A 16,581-nucleotide genomic window follows, 5' to 3' on the forward strand; every position below is an offset into this window, starting at 1 on the left:
GTTGGTATAAGTTATCTATAACACAACGAAACGTTCTGTGTTGTTACCAATGCGTTATACATAAGACCAAGTCGCTATGAATACGTCCAAATCTTTAAAAAAAAAACATCAAAAGTTCAACGTAAGCCAGCGTTTTACATAAATTTTAACACGTTGCCATCGCTGGCTAAAACGTCAAGGTGTGACCGGGCCTTAAGCGGTACAGAGCCAACTTGGGTAATTCCTACATTGATGGAATTGAATTGGTCACAGGACACTGCCTTGAGGGACACTGACCTTAAAGAAAGGCCTTGGGGATGGGGGGGAGTGGGTACAGCAATATCAAAAAAATACACATTCCATGCAAACATGAAGAAAATCCACAAGCCAATCAAAGAGAGGACCCCAGTTTCCCTTGGCAGTAAGTATAATGGTCATTGTTAGCCAGTCATGGGCTGGGATTGCATAGTCATTGTTTGAACAACACAGTTTGAACATTGTACCTCAAGTAAGTAGACAAAAAGGCAATTTATTTCCAACCACTGTGGACACACAGCCAGTTGGCAACAACATTGATAGCTGACGTGGTGACGTAATCCTTGCTAAGTTAGCAATTCTACTCACTAAATTTATCAAAGTTACAATGCTATAGTAGTTTCAGAAAAACGATATGGTTTATTACAATCAATACAATTGTCTTCTTTAATCATTTAATCTGACACAATGCAATAAATATCCTGATAAGATCAGTCGGGAATGATCTGAGAACAAGTTACATGAACTGGAATGTTCACATTACATCAATATGGTGTGACTGGGCTACCGTAGAAATGTACTCCATTATCAAAACTCCAGAGCATCATAAAAGATGCAAATATATGAAATAGATTACATTAAGTACTTCTTATCTTTATCTTTCATAGAAAATGCTGCACTATATCAGTCATTTATTCGGTACACTATCAAGAAGTCCATCCTGAACCAGGCCTTGTGCGGGGCCCACATGGCATGACATGACACATACCAGCAAACAACCTTGCCCATAAAACTGATAAAACAACAAGATCTCGAAGGAACTTATACCTAAACTCCTACAGAATGGTCCACCTTATATTCTGATACTATCTGATACAAGGATTGAAGGTTTACATTACCTGAAAGAAGGCAAAAGGCCAATTTATTTACGACCACTGTGGCCACGCAGCCGCTTGGCAATGTTAATAGCTGACATGGTGACGTCATATGACACTGTAAATAGCTGCCGTGGTGACGTCGTACGATTGACTCTCAAAACATGCACCCTAAACGAGTTTGCGAACACGGACCATATTTACAAAACCCAATCGTTCACGATATCAGCATTCCAAGTTGTTATTTACATTTGATCATTGAGTCATCTCGTTCCGTTAAGTCATGTCCGACTTCTGGTGACATTCTTGATCAGCTTTCTCCAAACATCCCTATCCTGCACTACTATACTTCTAGAAGCTCTGGCAGAGACAGCTTGGTTTCAGCCTTTACCCCATGCATACAGTAGTACATTACAAGGTCTGTGCCTCTTCTTTCCTCAACCATATCCAGCATGATTCATTTCTCCAGACTTTCGTTGTCTGTACACATGATGTTAAAACATGACGCTTTCTGTTTTAGCATCAGCACTTCTAATGTACATGGTGGTGTAATTTCTTCATGCACTTATTTGTTCATTCTTATCGCAGTCCATGGAATTTTTAACATTAGTCTCCAACACCACATTTCAAAACTTTCAATCTCCTTCCTTCCTTTCTTTCTTCACTGCCCATGACTCACATCCATAGATTGCAACTGGAAATACCAGAGTATTCATCAGCCCCCTATTGGTTTGTATTAATGTCGATATCTTTGTCAATCCTGACACTGTTGTTCTTCCCAATGCTAAAAACATCTATTGATTTCTTCTCCCCATTTTTTTTTTTTTTTTTTTTTTTTTTTGTATACCTTGGTCGAGGCTCGTATGAGAGCTAACACACAACTCACAGCAAGGAGGCATGAGACAAGAGGGGCGGGAGTGGAAGGGACAAAACATTGGGGAACAGACACAGGTGAACATTTTCCACTCACATCAATCTTAAAACCCAGGAAGATGAAACTCTCCACTATTTCCACATGAATGTCTCCCAATCAGAGTAAAGCAATCTTTTTACTGAGGTACCGTAGAAAAGCACTAATTCCGGCAGACGGGACACTTAGTTTAACATACATCCGAAGGACGGCACTGATGAATAACCCTGCCTATGAAACACCAGGATGACAGTTTATAGCTGGGTCAGGATTCGAAACAGCTGAGAGATGAGTGTGCGTACCCCTAGGCCATCCTGCCACCCCCCCCCCATCCAAACCCCGCATTTAGGTATCAGTCTGAACCCCTCCCATTTTAAAATAAATATATGTGCATTGTTTTTTTTTTGGTGATTTCAGAAAACGGCTTTGTGGGATACTCGGAGACACTGCTGAGAAACAATACATTTCCAGAATACTTGCCAGACCAAAACTTCTTCACCGTTTTTGGCATTTTCTTTCCAACAGCAACAGGCAAGCAAAGCAAATAGAGCACAAGTCCTTTAAAATTTTGAGCAAAGGAATAACTAAACTTCTAATAGGCTAATGATTAATGCTGTGTATGTTAAAATCTAAAGGTTGGGTTTAATCCCCACATTGAAGTACATTATGAATTCAAAGAAACATTACTCCATTAATTTAACTGAATAAACTGCAATGAAATATAATGAGGCCTTTTGTCAGCTAGTATACAATCTGTGCTTTGTGACATTGTTTCTTTACTTTCAGGGGTCATGGCTGGGTTCAATATGAGTGGAGATCTGAATAAACCATCACTCAGTATCCCTGTGGGTTCCCTTTGTGCTCTCGCCATAACGTAAGATGCGATGCTTGTTGATTGAATTTTACACTGTGCAAATCAATTCGAAATTTTTTCAATGTTACTAAAAGGAATAACAATAAGAAACCTCCGCACAGGAGGAGCTCAGGCCACTCCGTCCATCATGCCTGTATGACAATCACCTTTATGACTTGCATATAATACTTGAATACAAACTCCATTTTCTTCCCAAAACTTTTTCAACAGCAACTCTCACCTCAAAAAGAACTCTCCCAACTCTCTTTTGTCTTTTTCCCCCACAATGCAAAGCAGCAGGTACTTTACATAGGTTACATCAAGTGTTGAAGCTCATTTACAATCAACTAGTAGAGCCTACCTGTCGCTTTGCTGATGGACCAATTAGTCGTCATATTTGCCAAAAAAATTGGTGAGAAGGAGAAGAGAAGAAAAACAAATTTACTTGTACATAGAGTGCTTTAACATCTCGATCCCCCACCCCACTCCCTCTTCCTGTTCCCATACTCATGTCCCACTCCCCCCCTCCACCTTTACCTCCCATTCATCCTGATGTCAGTTCCCCCTAGAAATGTCTCACACACATTGACAGGCCCTTCTATTGGTTTTTTTCTTGGGGGGGGGGGAGGGAAAGACAAATTTACCTGTGCAAAAGTACTTTAACCTCAGCATTGCCAGGTAAAAAAGGAAATTGTAATACCCTCTGCCACCACTACTCGGTGGTGCTACACGATACACATTTTCAGAGAGAATTTGCACCCTCTCCATACATGTGTATATATATATATATATATATATATATATATATATATATATATATATATATATATATATATATATATATATATATATATATATATATTACTAAACCTCTAATCTTGTATGTATGTATGTTCCCGAAATACAGTGAAAACGGTACAAGATAGCGCAAAACTTTTACGGCCACCTTACTCACCATTCACCTGTGGTGTGCAGTATCAAGTTTCCTTAAAATCGGGCAACGAAAAAAATTATTAAAAAATCAATTCCCGATTCAGTCAAGTACTCTTCAGGAGAATTTGATCAATGCAAACAACCTCAGCGGTATAGTTTGCTGGAACTATCTTTTTTTTTCTTGAAATTATTTATTAAAAAATCTCAAACATTTAGTGCAGACAAAGAATGATTTATTTTTAAGCATAAAATAAACATCGCCATTTTGATCTCATACTTCCGTGTTCGTTAATAAATAAAATTGTGTTTAGACACGTGCTTCGTTGAACGATGACTCCTGAGGTGAATGCTCAAATTTTCTTCAAGTTAAAGTTTGACCACTAAATAATAATAAAATTTCGTGTCTTTTTGGTTTTTTTCATCAACCGCTATCATAACGGGAACCCAACGGGTTCACGGATCGTCTAGTATATAGAAAAGGCCCACCCACATCTCTCACCTGTGAATTGAGGGAATAGCCAATCAGCTCTCACCGAATCAACTAAACCCAGGTGGCTAGGATTATATAAATAAATTAACATCTCCCATGATCCTCCAGCCGAAACTGCTGCATAAAGCAACTATGAAGGTTGCTTTACACAGCAGTTTCGGTGAGAGCTGATTTGATTAGGTGCACAGGTTTTTTTGCCTGTGGTATGGAGTTATGTACCAGCAAGCAGGACTTTGGCCCTCGGTTTCCTTTTCTCAAACTTAAAGGTGCTAAAATTGGGAAGTCACAGCACTGACACAACAGCTGCAGCACGAGATAGTAGATCTTTGCCATTACATTTCATGTATTTCCAGTGTTCCATGTATGTCATAGTAAATATCTTTGCTTGTTTCTTTTTTCAGGTGGTTTCTTTATTTGGTATTTGTTCTTCTGCTTGGATCGACCTGTACACGTGATGCTCTCCACACTGACTTCATGATAGCTGAAAAGGCAAGTCGTGAAACCCTTGCTTTTCAACATACCTCCCCTTGTAAAATTGTACCTCCGACACCGAAGGTGGACAGAGGTTATGTTTTCACCCCTGTCTGTTTGTCTGTCTGTCTATGAGTGGGATATCTCCAAAAATTATGAACGGATTCAGTGAAAAGGTTAGGTTTGTGACGAAGATGAATTGGTTCCATTTTGGTGAAGATTTGTTTCTGGATCCATCCGGATACTAGAATTTTTTATGTGATTGTTCACCATTGAGAGGTACAGCTAAAATCTATATATAGCACGATATCTCAAAAAGTTATGGATTCGGCCGAAACTTGGTTGACAGGCTGGGTGTTTGACAAGGACAAATTGATTCGATTTTGGCGAAGATCCAAATCCGGATATGAGAATTTTTTAAAGTGAATCTTCCCTTCAATAGAGAAAGGGCCAAAAACGAAATAATGCATGATATCTCAAAAAGTTATGGATGGATTATGACAAAACTTGGTGGGTGAGTCGGGAAGGTGACAAGAACAAGCTGATTATATTTCAGTTAATGTCCGGTTGCAGATCCAGCCTATCTGTGGGATATAAAATGTAAACTGTTCAACCTGGTGAAGAAATGCTCTCCACCAAGTGCTGTTCTAGTTCCCAAAGTATCCTTACTCTTGCCTGGCCAAGAAAACTCAGAATAAGTAGTTTTCTTTTTAACCCACCAAACTATTCCTGCTTATCTAACAGTGGGTGCCTTGTATGTTACAGGTATCCCTGGTTGGTTTCTTGTTCCTCATTGGGCTTTATATCTCCTCGCTAGCATCTTGTATGACTTCGCTTTACGGAGCTCCACGCATCTTACAGTGCATCGCAGAAGAACATGTTATTCCTGCTATTTCTTTCCTCGCAAAAGGGGTATGGTCAAGCATTTCACCGACAGAATTGACAGAAGCTTTATTTGCATATTGAAGTAAATGTGTCAAGGAATCTTATATGAGTACAACAATGGCTAAGTATGTGAAAAGGCAATTCAGCCCTTCATGCCAACATTGTATCTGCAATTCCTGCAATCTTTATTTTTCTGACTCAACTTATTCTGACAGTGTACTTCAACAAAACTCATTTATATCCTTTCTACTTTAATTTAAGAGAAACATCCCATAATGCTCAGTCTATTGCTACAATCTCTGTAGCAGTGGAATTGATGAAAAGGCCGACTCCAGCAAAGTATATCACAAGGTCTTTTAAAATGTGTTCACAGACCTAATCCAATGGAATTGGTACATAACAATTTACAACAATCTTAATCTGTGGTAAAGGTTAGGTGTTCAGACTAAAAAAAATTTTTTTAGCATGTCCCAAGTCATAAGAGCAGGGTAAGAAACTAGTTGGCATCATGAGAAGACATGGCGGCGGACCACATGACTGTTTTATGAAAGGAGTAGGTCTCCGTTCCATCTCCCGAAATCCACACCCATGTGGCGATAGCAGCTAACAACAGCAAATTTCACGCACACACACTTACACCCATATACAGCCACACACTCATACTCGTATGCAGTATGTATGTATGTATGTATATATATATATATATATATATATATATATATATATATATATATATATATATATATACATACATACATACATACATACATACATACATACATATGGTATGATCTCTCAAATAGTGCACATATACACACACACACGCGAAGGTGGATACTTCGATACCTTGGAGGGCTCCGTTCCACCTTCGGAAACCTGCATATGGAGACACACACACACACACACACACACACACACACACACACACACACACACACACACACACACACACACACACCACTCCTGCATTCAGTCTTTCAACATGATGCTTCAAATGTATTATTGCTTGTGGAAAATGTGGACTTCCTATGCTCTGCAGTGATGAGAGGCAATCATGTTACACCAAACTCGGTTCTAAGGAAGCGTGATGAAAAAATCACATGATGATTGCTGCAGTTGTTGCCCTCAAGCAAGTTAAACACCCACACATTGAGTTATTGTTGAGCAAGATGTGCTTGTGCTGTGTTTTTCACAGATTTGCTCTGAATGACTCTTCCACGGTCTCTGATGAATTAACACCTCCAAAGTTTTGACATGCAGTACTAACTTGGATTTAAAGAGGCATCAGCACTAAAAACTTTGGATCTACTCCAGACCAACCCTTCTGTAAGAACAGACCCAAACATGAACGTGATGGTCAATGGGACAGCCATCTTTGTTCTCCTCTGTGAGATTCTGATTAACAAAAATATTTCTTATTTAGTCTTAAATTAAATTCCATTGGGACCATACTCTGTACAGTGTCAGTGCTGCCAAAGCAGTCTCCTGGGCTATTGAGCACAATTCTGCTTGTACTCATTTTGCCAACCTCAGAAGGATGACAGGCTAAGTCAACCCCATCTGGAATTAATTCAACAGCTGAGCAAGATTTGAACTCAGGACTGAAAGATCCCAAGCCCACCACCCTAACCATTAAGCAAACAACAGGCATTTGAGTCTTAAATAATAGTATAAAGTCCTTTTCATAGATAATATCTTAGGATTTGCTTGATCTACGACTACTACAACAACAACAATGACAACAACTACTACTATTACTAATCTTCTTCTTAAATTGCACCAATCATTCAGACCTTGTGTAGTTGGCTATATAAGGTTATTTTTGTTTGTTTTGGACAAATCTCTCGTGAACCGACTGGCCAGGCCTCACAGTTCACTGGCAGAAATTTTAAATTTGGCCAAGATCATGGTGGTAGCTCTCCTACTCTTTGTGAAAGAAACTGACATACTTAACATCCACCAATGACCAGTGCCGGCTGGCAGGTCTTGCAGCTTGACATTCATCCGAGGGACAGTGCACACATTGATGAATCATCCGACGTCTGAAACACCAGAATGGCGCTGTATAGGTGGGCCAAGATTCAAACCCATGTTAAGGCCCAGTCATACCTTGACGTTTTAGCCAGCAATGGCAACGTATTAAAATGTATGTAAAACGCTGGCTTACGTTGAACTTTTGATGTTTTTTTTAAAGATTCGGACGTATTCATAACGACTTGGTCTTATGCACAACATATTAGTAACGGACACAGAACGTTTCGTTGTGTTATAGATAACTTATACCAACGACTGCTGAACCTGTTATCGGCCTTCACAACCTATGCCCAACGATAGTCTAACTTAGGCATAGCGCGCTGCACGCATCGCCGACGATGACGTGGCGTAGGTTATGAAAAGGCTGACGCACAACGATTCAAATTATAACCGCCGCAGAAATGGAAGTGTCAACATCGCAGTCACACCTTGGCGATCTTGCCAGCGTATGCCGACCTCTGAAAAATGCGTCGAAAACGCTGGCGCACGTCGAATACGGTATGGGTAAGTTTGGTATGCGTCAATAGAACGCTAAAGTACGCTATCATACGTCGTAGTAAGTGGAGTACGTCTTGTAATTTTAAACATGTTGAAAATTTTACGACGTACTTGCCGTATGACACATGCTCCGCATGCGATGGGAATAAGTTGTACGCACGATATGCGATCGTTGACACACATCGACACACGTTACTTGAAAGGTACTCATAAGTTGAAACACGTCAAGGTAATGGTTAGCGTCAGTGTTCCAGACTCCCTGTTTTTTTTTTTTCTTCGGTATGACGGTGTTCAGTGTACAGTGCGGTTATGATTTAAATCGTTGAGCGGCAGCCTATTAATTATATTATATTATAACCGCACTAGAAATCGAAGTGTCAAAATTACCATCATACCGAAGGAAGGAAGAAAAAAATAAAATAAAAATAAAACCAGGGAGTCTGGAACACTGACGCCAACCATTACCTTGATGTGTTTCGACTTATGAGCACCTGACAAGTAACGTGTGTCTATGTTTGTCACCGATCGCGTAACGTGAGTACAACACGTTACTCATAGGTTAGAAATAAGTTTCGGGTACGCTAAACATTACCTCGACGTGTTTCGACTTATGAGTAACTTACAAGTAACATGTGTCGACGTGTGTTAACGATCGCGTGACGTGCCTACAACTTATGGCCAGCGTTCAGCAGAATGTGTGAGTCATACGCTGGCATAAGTCTTAAAATTTCAAGCATGGAAAATTTGAGGACAACTGAAAAGTACAACGTTTAAAGCCAGCGTACAACGACGTATGGCAGTGTTTTTCAGCGTGCTCTCAATGTTATCAAAAGTTACCCATAACGTATTCGACGTGTATCAGCGTTTTAGACAAATTTTCAAAAAATCGGCATAAGCTGGCTAAAACGTCAAGGTGTGACTGGGCCTTTAGATAGCTCATGGGTGAATGCTCTAACATCTAAGCCTTAGAAAAAACCAATTTCACAGACATTAAAGCCATTAATTGAATCTTACAATACAGTTTCATTTGTCCAGAGTAGATTCTTACTGACGGAAATGTACACAACCCAGCTGTGGTTCCCTGATGCCATTATTAAAACATTTCTGCTTTATCAAACAATATTATACCAGTAATCCTCCCGAAGACAGCTTAAAGACAGTAATCAGTAATCCTCCCTAAGACAGGGTCAGGTCAGGTACGGGAGCATGTGCCAGAGCAGCGCGTCGCTGCGTCCACTTTCCGCCGGTACTCCAGGTGCCTCCGTCTGGCCATCCCCCAGGCAGATGCCAGGCCCATCCCCATCTCCTTCAGATGATGGTCAACCTGCTGCAACCACGAGGCACGTGGTCGGCCCACTGGCCTCCTCCACTCATGAGACTCCCTCGCTGAGAGAATCTGGTGAGCAGGATCAGCGTCAGGAAAACGAGCCACATGTCCGTACAGCCACAGCTGACGCTCACAGACTATGCAGGTAACAAATCTCATGTGAGTCTCTCTCAGCAATCGCTTGTTGGACACAAAGTCCGACTAGCGATAGCCAAGGATTCTCTGAAGAGACCTGGTGCCAAAGAAATTGTCTCCATCTCACATCCCTGGTCAGAGTCCAAGTCTCACATCCATAGAGCAACACTGGAAGAACCAAGGACCTGAAGACTCCGACTTTCATCCTCCTGCACAGGTACCGGCAGCGCCACACCCCATGATCTAGTAAATCCATGACTCCCCAGGCCTGACCCAGGTCTGTTGACCTCTGACGCACACCCATCAGAGACATGATTATCACTGCCAAGGTAAGTGAATGTCTCCACGACCTCAACATCCTCACCACAAACAGGCACAGACAGGACAGCAGCATCCAAGATGTCATCGAAAGCCTGGATCTTAGTTTTAACACAAGAAACCCATAATCCCAGCAGCTCTGTCTCCTCATTCAGCACCTCGAGGGCCCCCCAAAAGGATCTCTAAAGTCTCCACAAAGATGACTGCATCATCTGCAAAATCAAGGTCAGAGATCTTGACATTCCCAAATGATGCACCACAGCTTGATCTCTCTGACATCCTCCCCAGAATGCAGTCCATACAAGTGGTGAAAAGTGTGGGGGCCAGTACACACCCCTGACGAACTTGAGTAACAACTGGAAATAAGTCAGAGATGGTACCACCACATCTCACAGCACCCTCAGTACCAGAGTAGAGTTCAGACATCAGATCGATCAGTTTCGGTGGCACCCCACGAAGACCAAGAATCCTCCAGAGGACATCCCGATTCACTGAATCAAACTCTTTGCAGAGTTCAACATCGGCTGCAAGTAGCCCCTGCCGAAACTCTCATCTGCATTCAGTGAAGACCCGAAGAGCAGGGATACGGTCAATCGTTGACCTCTTTAGTGTAAAGCCTGACTGCTCTGGATGCTGGTGCTCAAGCAGATGGTGGAAAACCCTATCAAGAATTATCTGAGCAAAGACCTTGCCCGGCACCGAGAGCAGCGTCACCACTCGGTAGTTGTTGCAGTCTTGGCGATCACCCTTCCCTTTCCAGAAAGGGACAACAAGGCCCCTCTCCCAGTCATTTGGGATGATGCCTGTGTTTCAGGCAGAGCACAGAACTGCATGCAATGACACGGGTGCAGCATTTCCACCAGCCTTGAGAAGTTCAGCGTGGATGCCACAGATCCCAGGAGCTTTACCCCATTTCAACCGGTTCATCGCAGCCTGTGTTTCCTTAAGCGAAGGTGGACCACAGTTGATTGGAGGGTCAGCTACAGTGATTGTAACACCCCTGACGTCCAACTTGACAGCTGGTGGATCATCATGGTACAACCGCTCAAAGTAACCGGCCCAGCAGGCCTTCACTTCGGACTCCTCTGTCAAGAGCCTGCCAACCTCTGCTCTAACTAAAGTACACCGAGGGATGGGCTTAGATGAACGCAATGTGTGAATTCTGCTGTCAGCAGGACGAGAATCACTTTACCACAGGTGATGCTCTACCCCCTCACAGATTCCTCTCACAGAGGCCTCCTTGTCCACCCTGAGCGCACGTACAGTTTTACGCCTCAGCTCCCTGAACAGCTCAGCTCTGCCATTCAGCCTGGCCCTGTGACTCTGGTCAATGGTATCCAGTGTCCCTTGAGAGACAAAATTATTCTTCGCCCTATGGTGAGTTCCAAGACATCCACCGGCAACATCAAGGACGGTGGTCTTGAAGGCACTCCACAACTCTTCAGGATCTCCAAAAGCACCCAGACCCCCCAAATCTCCATTCAACCTATTCGCAAACTCCTCAGCTGCCCTCTCATTCTTGAGCTTGCTTACATCCAGCCTCGGCTGGGAAGGTACCATTCTCCTGGATTTAAGGTGCAACTTAAGAGTTGCTACAACAAGTCAGTGGTCAGTATTGAGGAACTGAACACTGCGTTAGACCGTGCAGTTCTGGATCATCCTCCAGGGACCATCAAACAGCACATGGTCAATCTCCTTTGCCACACCGCCAGCGTTGGATTACCAAGTCCAGAAATGAGCTTGTGGGCTCTGAAACCATTGACCGGCCACCCTCCGCCCATGTCTTCTTGCAAAGTCAAAGAACTTAGTGCTATTCAGGTTCACAGTTCCAGACCCATGGGGACCAACACATGTCTCATAACCATCCCTATCAGTTCCAGTCGATGCATTGAAATCCCCCATGACTCGAAGTGTATCTCGCCTGGGGCCCTGACAACCACAGACTCAAGCATGGCATAGAATGCCTCCTTCACGGTGAGATCACTCACCTCAGTCGTAGCAAAAACATAGACCAGGGAAATAACACCCAAGGAGTGATGAATCCTTAGTCTCATGATACGCTAGTTGACCGGTGTTACCTCAATTATCATTGGAGCCAGCTTCTTGGACACAGTGACAGCAACTCCTTGGGCATGGTAACCATCAGAACGACCAGACCAATAGTAGGTGTAACCACCCGCCATGATCTTGCCGCAATCCGGTCTCCGAACGTCAGAGAGTGCTGCAATACTGATGTCCAAACGCCTGAGCTCAGATAACAGAGACAGATGATCATCCTCTCTTCGGGATAGGACATTCCAGGCACCCACCCGAAGGGACCGCCTCAAGTTAACCCAAGGAGACTGCCGTCTGGTGGACGACACCTCAGCACCACTCCAACACACTCTCCCGCAATCTGACCCGGGAATGTTATCCCGTGGTTTCCCTCCTATCATCAAAGATTGGGGTCCCGAAGGCTTTGCCCCAATCCCATCATCCGATGAGCTGCCCTGTGAAAGGAAGCTGCACAGGAAGTACTCCCATGGAGTGGGTTTTCAGATTTTTTTTATGCTTCGAGAATGTTTTGCAGAATGAAGGGTTTTACGGTGGCCGGAGTGCAAATCCTGCCACCATCCTCCAAATAAGAAGTAACCCAACTGCAGGAGGACGTCTGCCCACACAGTTGGGCACTAGATATGGATGGCCGTTGGCTCACAAGGAGCTCCTCGCCCTTTGACAGGTTTTGTTTTTAATCCTGCTGGGTGTCCATCACCAAACACCTTCCTCACCAGAAATCCTGGTGGGGGAGATGGTTTAGTCACCGACAACCTGACCATGGAACAGGTTAGTACAGGTTTACATGATACCTGTAGCAAGTCATAGATGACGAGATAAACGTAGACAAGTGGCTTATATTTCACCTGAACGAAAGAAAGAGAAATATACAATGCCTCTTGAAAGTCTACACCCTCTCAAAATTTTCACCTTTTGTTGCCTGAAAGCCTGGAATTAATTTCATTAAATCAGACTTTTTCCACCTTTATTTATACATCCAAAACCACAACTTGCAAGTGAAAAACAAATTCTAAAAATTTCAGAAAATTAATTAAAAATAAAAAACTAGAATCTCTTGGTTTGAAAAGTATCCACCCCCCTGAGCTAATACTTAGTGGAAGCACCTTTGACAACAATTACAGCTGTGAGTCTGTTGGGATCGTTCTCCACCAACTTTGCACACCTTGATTGGGAAATATTTTCCCATTCTTCTGCACAAAACTGTTCAAGCTCAGTCAAGTTGTGTTGGGAGTGTTGATTAACAGCAATCTCTAAGTCATGCCAATGATTTTCTATTGTATTTAGGTCTGGGCTCTCACGAGGCAACTCAAGGATATTTATCTTTTTGTTCCTTAGCCACTCCATTGTAGCTTTGGCTGTGTGCTTTGGGTCGTTGTCATGCTGAAAGGTGAACTGCCGTCCCAAATTCACCTTTCTTGCAGAGGGCAGCAGGTTTTCCTCTCGGATTTTTCTGTATTGTTCCATCCATTTTCCCTTCTATCCTGACAAGTACCCCATCCCTGCTGATGAGAAACATCCCCATAACATGATTCTGTCACCACCATGCTTCACAATCGGGATGGCGTTCTTTGGGTGATGTGCTGTGTTGGGTTTATGCCAAACATAATGTTTTGTATTTTGGGCAAAAAGTTCCATTTTGATTCCGTCACACGACAAAATTTTTTGCTAAACACCTTCAAAATCCTCAGAGTGGTTCTTTGCATACCTCAAATGGGACGCAAGGTGGGCTTTGAGTAATATATCCTTCTTACCAAACACTGTCCATGCCAGACTGATAGAGTGCTTGGGATATTATTGTCACATGCACACAGTGACCAGTCTTTGCCTTAAAGGTCTGTAGGTCTTTCAAAGTTGCCATTGGCCTCTTGATGGCCTCTCTAATCAGTGTTCTCCTTGTTTGGTCATTCAGTTTGGAGGGATGGCCTGATCTTGGCAGGGTCTTGGTGGTGGTACTATACGCCTTCCACTTCTTAATGATTGCCTTGACTATATTCCAAGGCATATTCAAGACCTTTGAAATATTTTTATACCAATCCCCTGATTTATGCCTTCCCACAACATTATCCCAGAGGTCTTTTGAGAGCTCCTTGGTGCTCATGGTTGAGTCTTTGCTGTGAAATGCACAACTCAGCAGAGGAAACCTACAGGAACAGCTGATATTATTCTGAAATAATCAGAATCACTACAATTTAACACAGATGAAGGCCAATTAACTTGGCGTGTGATTTTGAAGATGATTGGTTACACCTGAGATAATTTACAATTTATATTATAAGGGGGAGTGCACACTTATCCAACCAAGACATTGTAGTTTTGTATTTTTAATGAATTTTCTGAAATTTGTGGAATTTTTTCACTTGGAAGTTGTTGGTTAAGATGTGTAAATAAAGATGGAAAAAGTCTGATTTACGCAATTTAATTCCAGGCTATAAGGAAACAAAAGGTGAAAATTTTGAGAGGGGGTTAAGTTTCTACATGCACTACATGTACAATAGATTTGTCTGGGACCAATTTTAACCACCCATGTACAATAAATAAATGATCTTTGAGACATACAAAGCAATACTCAAATATATCTCCATTTAATACAAAAGCATGTTTTTTGACCACATTTGAAAAGCATTTCTTTGGTGTCTTAATTGAATTCTTCTTCCTCTGCCTGTCATCCTTCCAAGGTTGGCAAAATGAGTGCCAGCTTGCTGGTATCCTGTGTTGGAGTGGTGACTTGTCCAGGATTGTGCCCAATAGCCAAGGAGAGTGCTTAAGCAGCACCAATGCTCTGCACAGAGTCTGGTCTTGATGGATGGATGGAGATGATGATGGGGTTGGAAAAACTAAATTCATGGAGAGTATCTCAATTCCTTTATGAAGTCCTTGGAGCAATTATTATTGTCTCCTGACAAATTTCCACGATTTTTTAAAATAAATAATTACTTGCATCATCAGCAACTTTATAAATTGCATTTCTCAAACCTACAAAGACAGTTAATACTAAAGACTCATCTGTTTTTCCTTAATTTTTATTTTGCTTTACAAAAAATGTTTGACACCAGATGATCAACCAGGAAATAAAAACGTTTAAAAAGTGTGAAAAGGAATAAAATAAATAAATAATTACAGTAATGGGTGATTGAGGTTCCCAAAACCCTAATTAAAGGTATTTCGTTTGAGAGCCTTCAGTGAACACAAAGCATCAAATCATCATTCTGGACAAATGTGCTGAACCCTACTCCAAATTTCATACAATTTCTGTGAAAATCTGGTCTATAACATGTAGAAAAGCATCAAACTACAATTATTCTCAGCTCATTCAAGGTAGTTGAGGAGGAGGAGGAGGAGGAGATTGGGACCATACTCTGTGCAGGGCGTTGGTATATGCTTAAGCGGTCTCCTTGGCTATTGGACACAATTCTGGATGGGTCGCCACTCTGACACAGGATACCAGCATGCTGGCACTCATTTTGCCGACCTCAGAATGATGACAGGCAGAGTCAACCCCACCTGGTATTAATTCAACAGCTGAGTGGGATTTGAACTCAGGATCCAAGGATCCCAAACCCACCACCCTAACCATTAAGCAAACACCAGGCATCAAGTACATAATGTATGTATAATTTATACAAAGTTTGCAAAAGTCATGTTATTTTAATGTTGGAAATATTGCATTTGAAACGAAAGTATGAATGCTGTCTTGAATTGCCTTCTAGCATCAAAGGTAAATATAGGGATTCTTACTGAATACATTTTATTGTTGGACAGGCAAGATTGATTGGAGGTTTGCACACCAACCTCTGAGCAGCCAAACATGGATTCAAATCTTGACTCGGCTATGAATGATTACCATGTTTCTCAGAGGCGATGTATCAATGTGGGCACTATCCATCGGAAGTACCATGCAGCACTGATTGTTTGTGAATGTTAAAGATCCCACGGTGTGTTTCACGAAAAGTAGGCGAGTTATCACCAGCACCCTGAATAAATTACAAATTCTTGCCACCTTCGGTGGGTTCGCGAAAATCCATGCCAACGTCAGGCCTCACCAATGAGAGGTTTAAGCTCATCCATGAGAGGTTTAAAATAAAGAAAAATCACATCCATGTTCAAACGAAGCGGTTCAGTTTGGCATTTTTAATATGAAGGAGGCAAAGCCTAGATACGAATGAAACCCTTTAGAATTACCCTTTAGAACCCTTTAGAATTACCCTTTCGAATATTTTTAGTATTATCCTTTAGAAGCCTTTAGCACACTTTAGAATTACCCTTTAGAATGACCTTTTAGAATTACCCTTTGTAATTACCCTTTAGAATTACCCTGCTCAAGGGGGCTACTCAATGGTGGGCCAAAGTTTGGAGATGGCTAGACAAAGTAGGATGGGTAATCAGTTGGATGTGATCCAGAGTACCACTGACTGATGGAACAGCATCACCCCAAACATGGGAGCAGTATTCTATCATCAATCTGATTTGGGATTTGTAGAGGGTGCAAAGCTGATGCAAGTTGAAGTATTTGCGAGCTCTGAAGAGGAAACCAAGTTTATTGGAGACGATACTGAGGATCGGTTG

General features: G+C 42.1%; 1 protein-coding gene across 6 annotated transcripts in view; it reads left to right on the plus strand.

The window, feature by feature from the left end:
- The window catches only part of SLC12A8 (solute carrier family 12 member 8), an 85,973-nt gene that overhangs the window by 56,380 nt on the left and 13,012 nt on the right, over nt 1-16,581 (plus strand). For all 6 annotated transcript variants that reach the window (XM_085873213.1, XM_085873208.1, XM_085873211.1 and 3 more), the window contains 4 exons: nt 2,437-2,550; nt 2,806-2,893; nt 4,697-4,784; nt 5,532-5,678. In XM_085873213.1, the coding sequence (XP_085729339.1) occupies nt 2,437-2,550; nt 2,806-2,893; nt 4,697-4,784; nt 5,532-5,678 (437 nt within the window). The remainder of the gene's footprint in view (nt 1-2,436; nt 2,551-2,805; nt 2,894-4,696; nt 4,785-5,531; nt 5,679-16,581) is intronic.

Source organism: Eptatretus burgeri, chromosome 3 (genome assembly GCF_056783735.1).
Source record: "Eptatretus burgeri isolate ZD-2024b chromosome 3, Ebu_testis_v1, whole genome shotgun sequence".
NCBI lineage: Eukaryota > Metazoa > Chordata > Myxini > Myxiniformes > Myxinidae > Eptatretus > Eptatretus burgeri.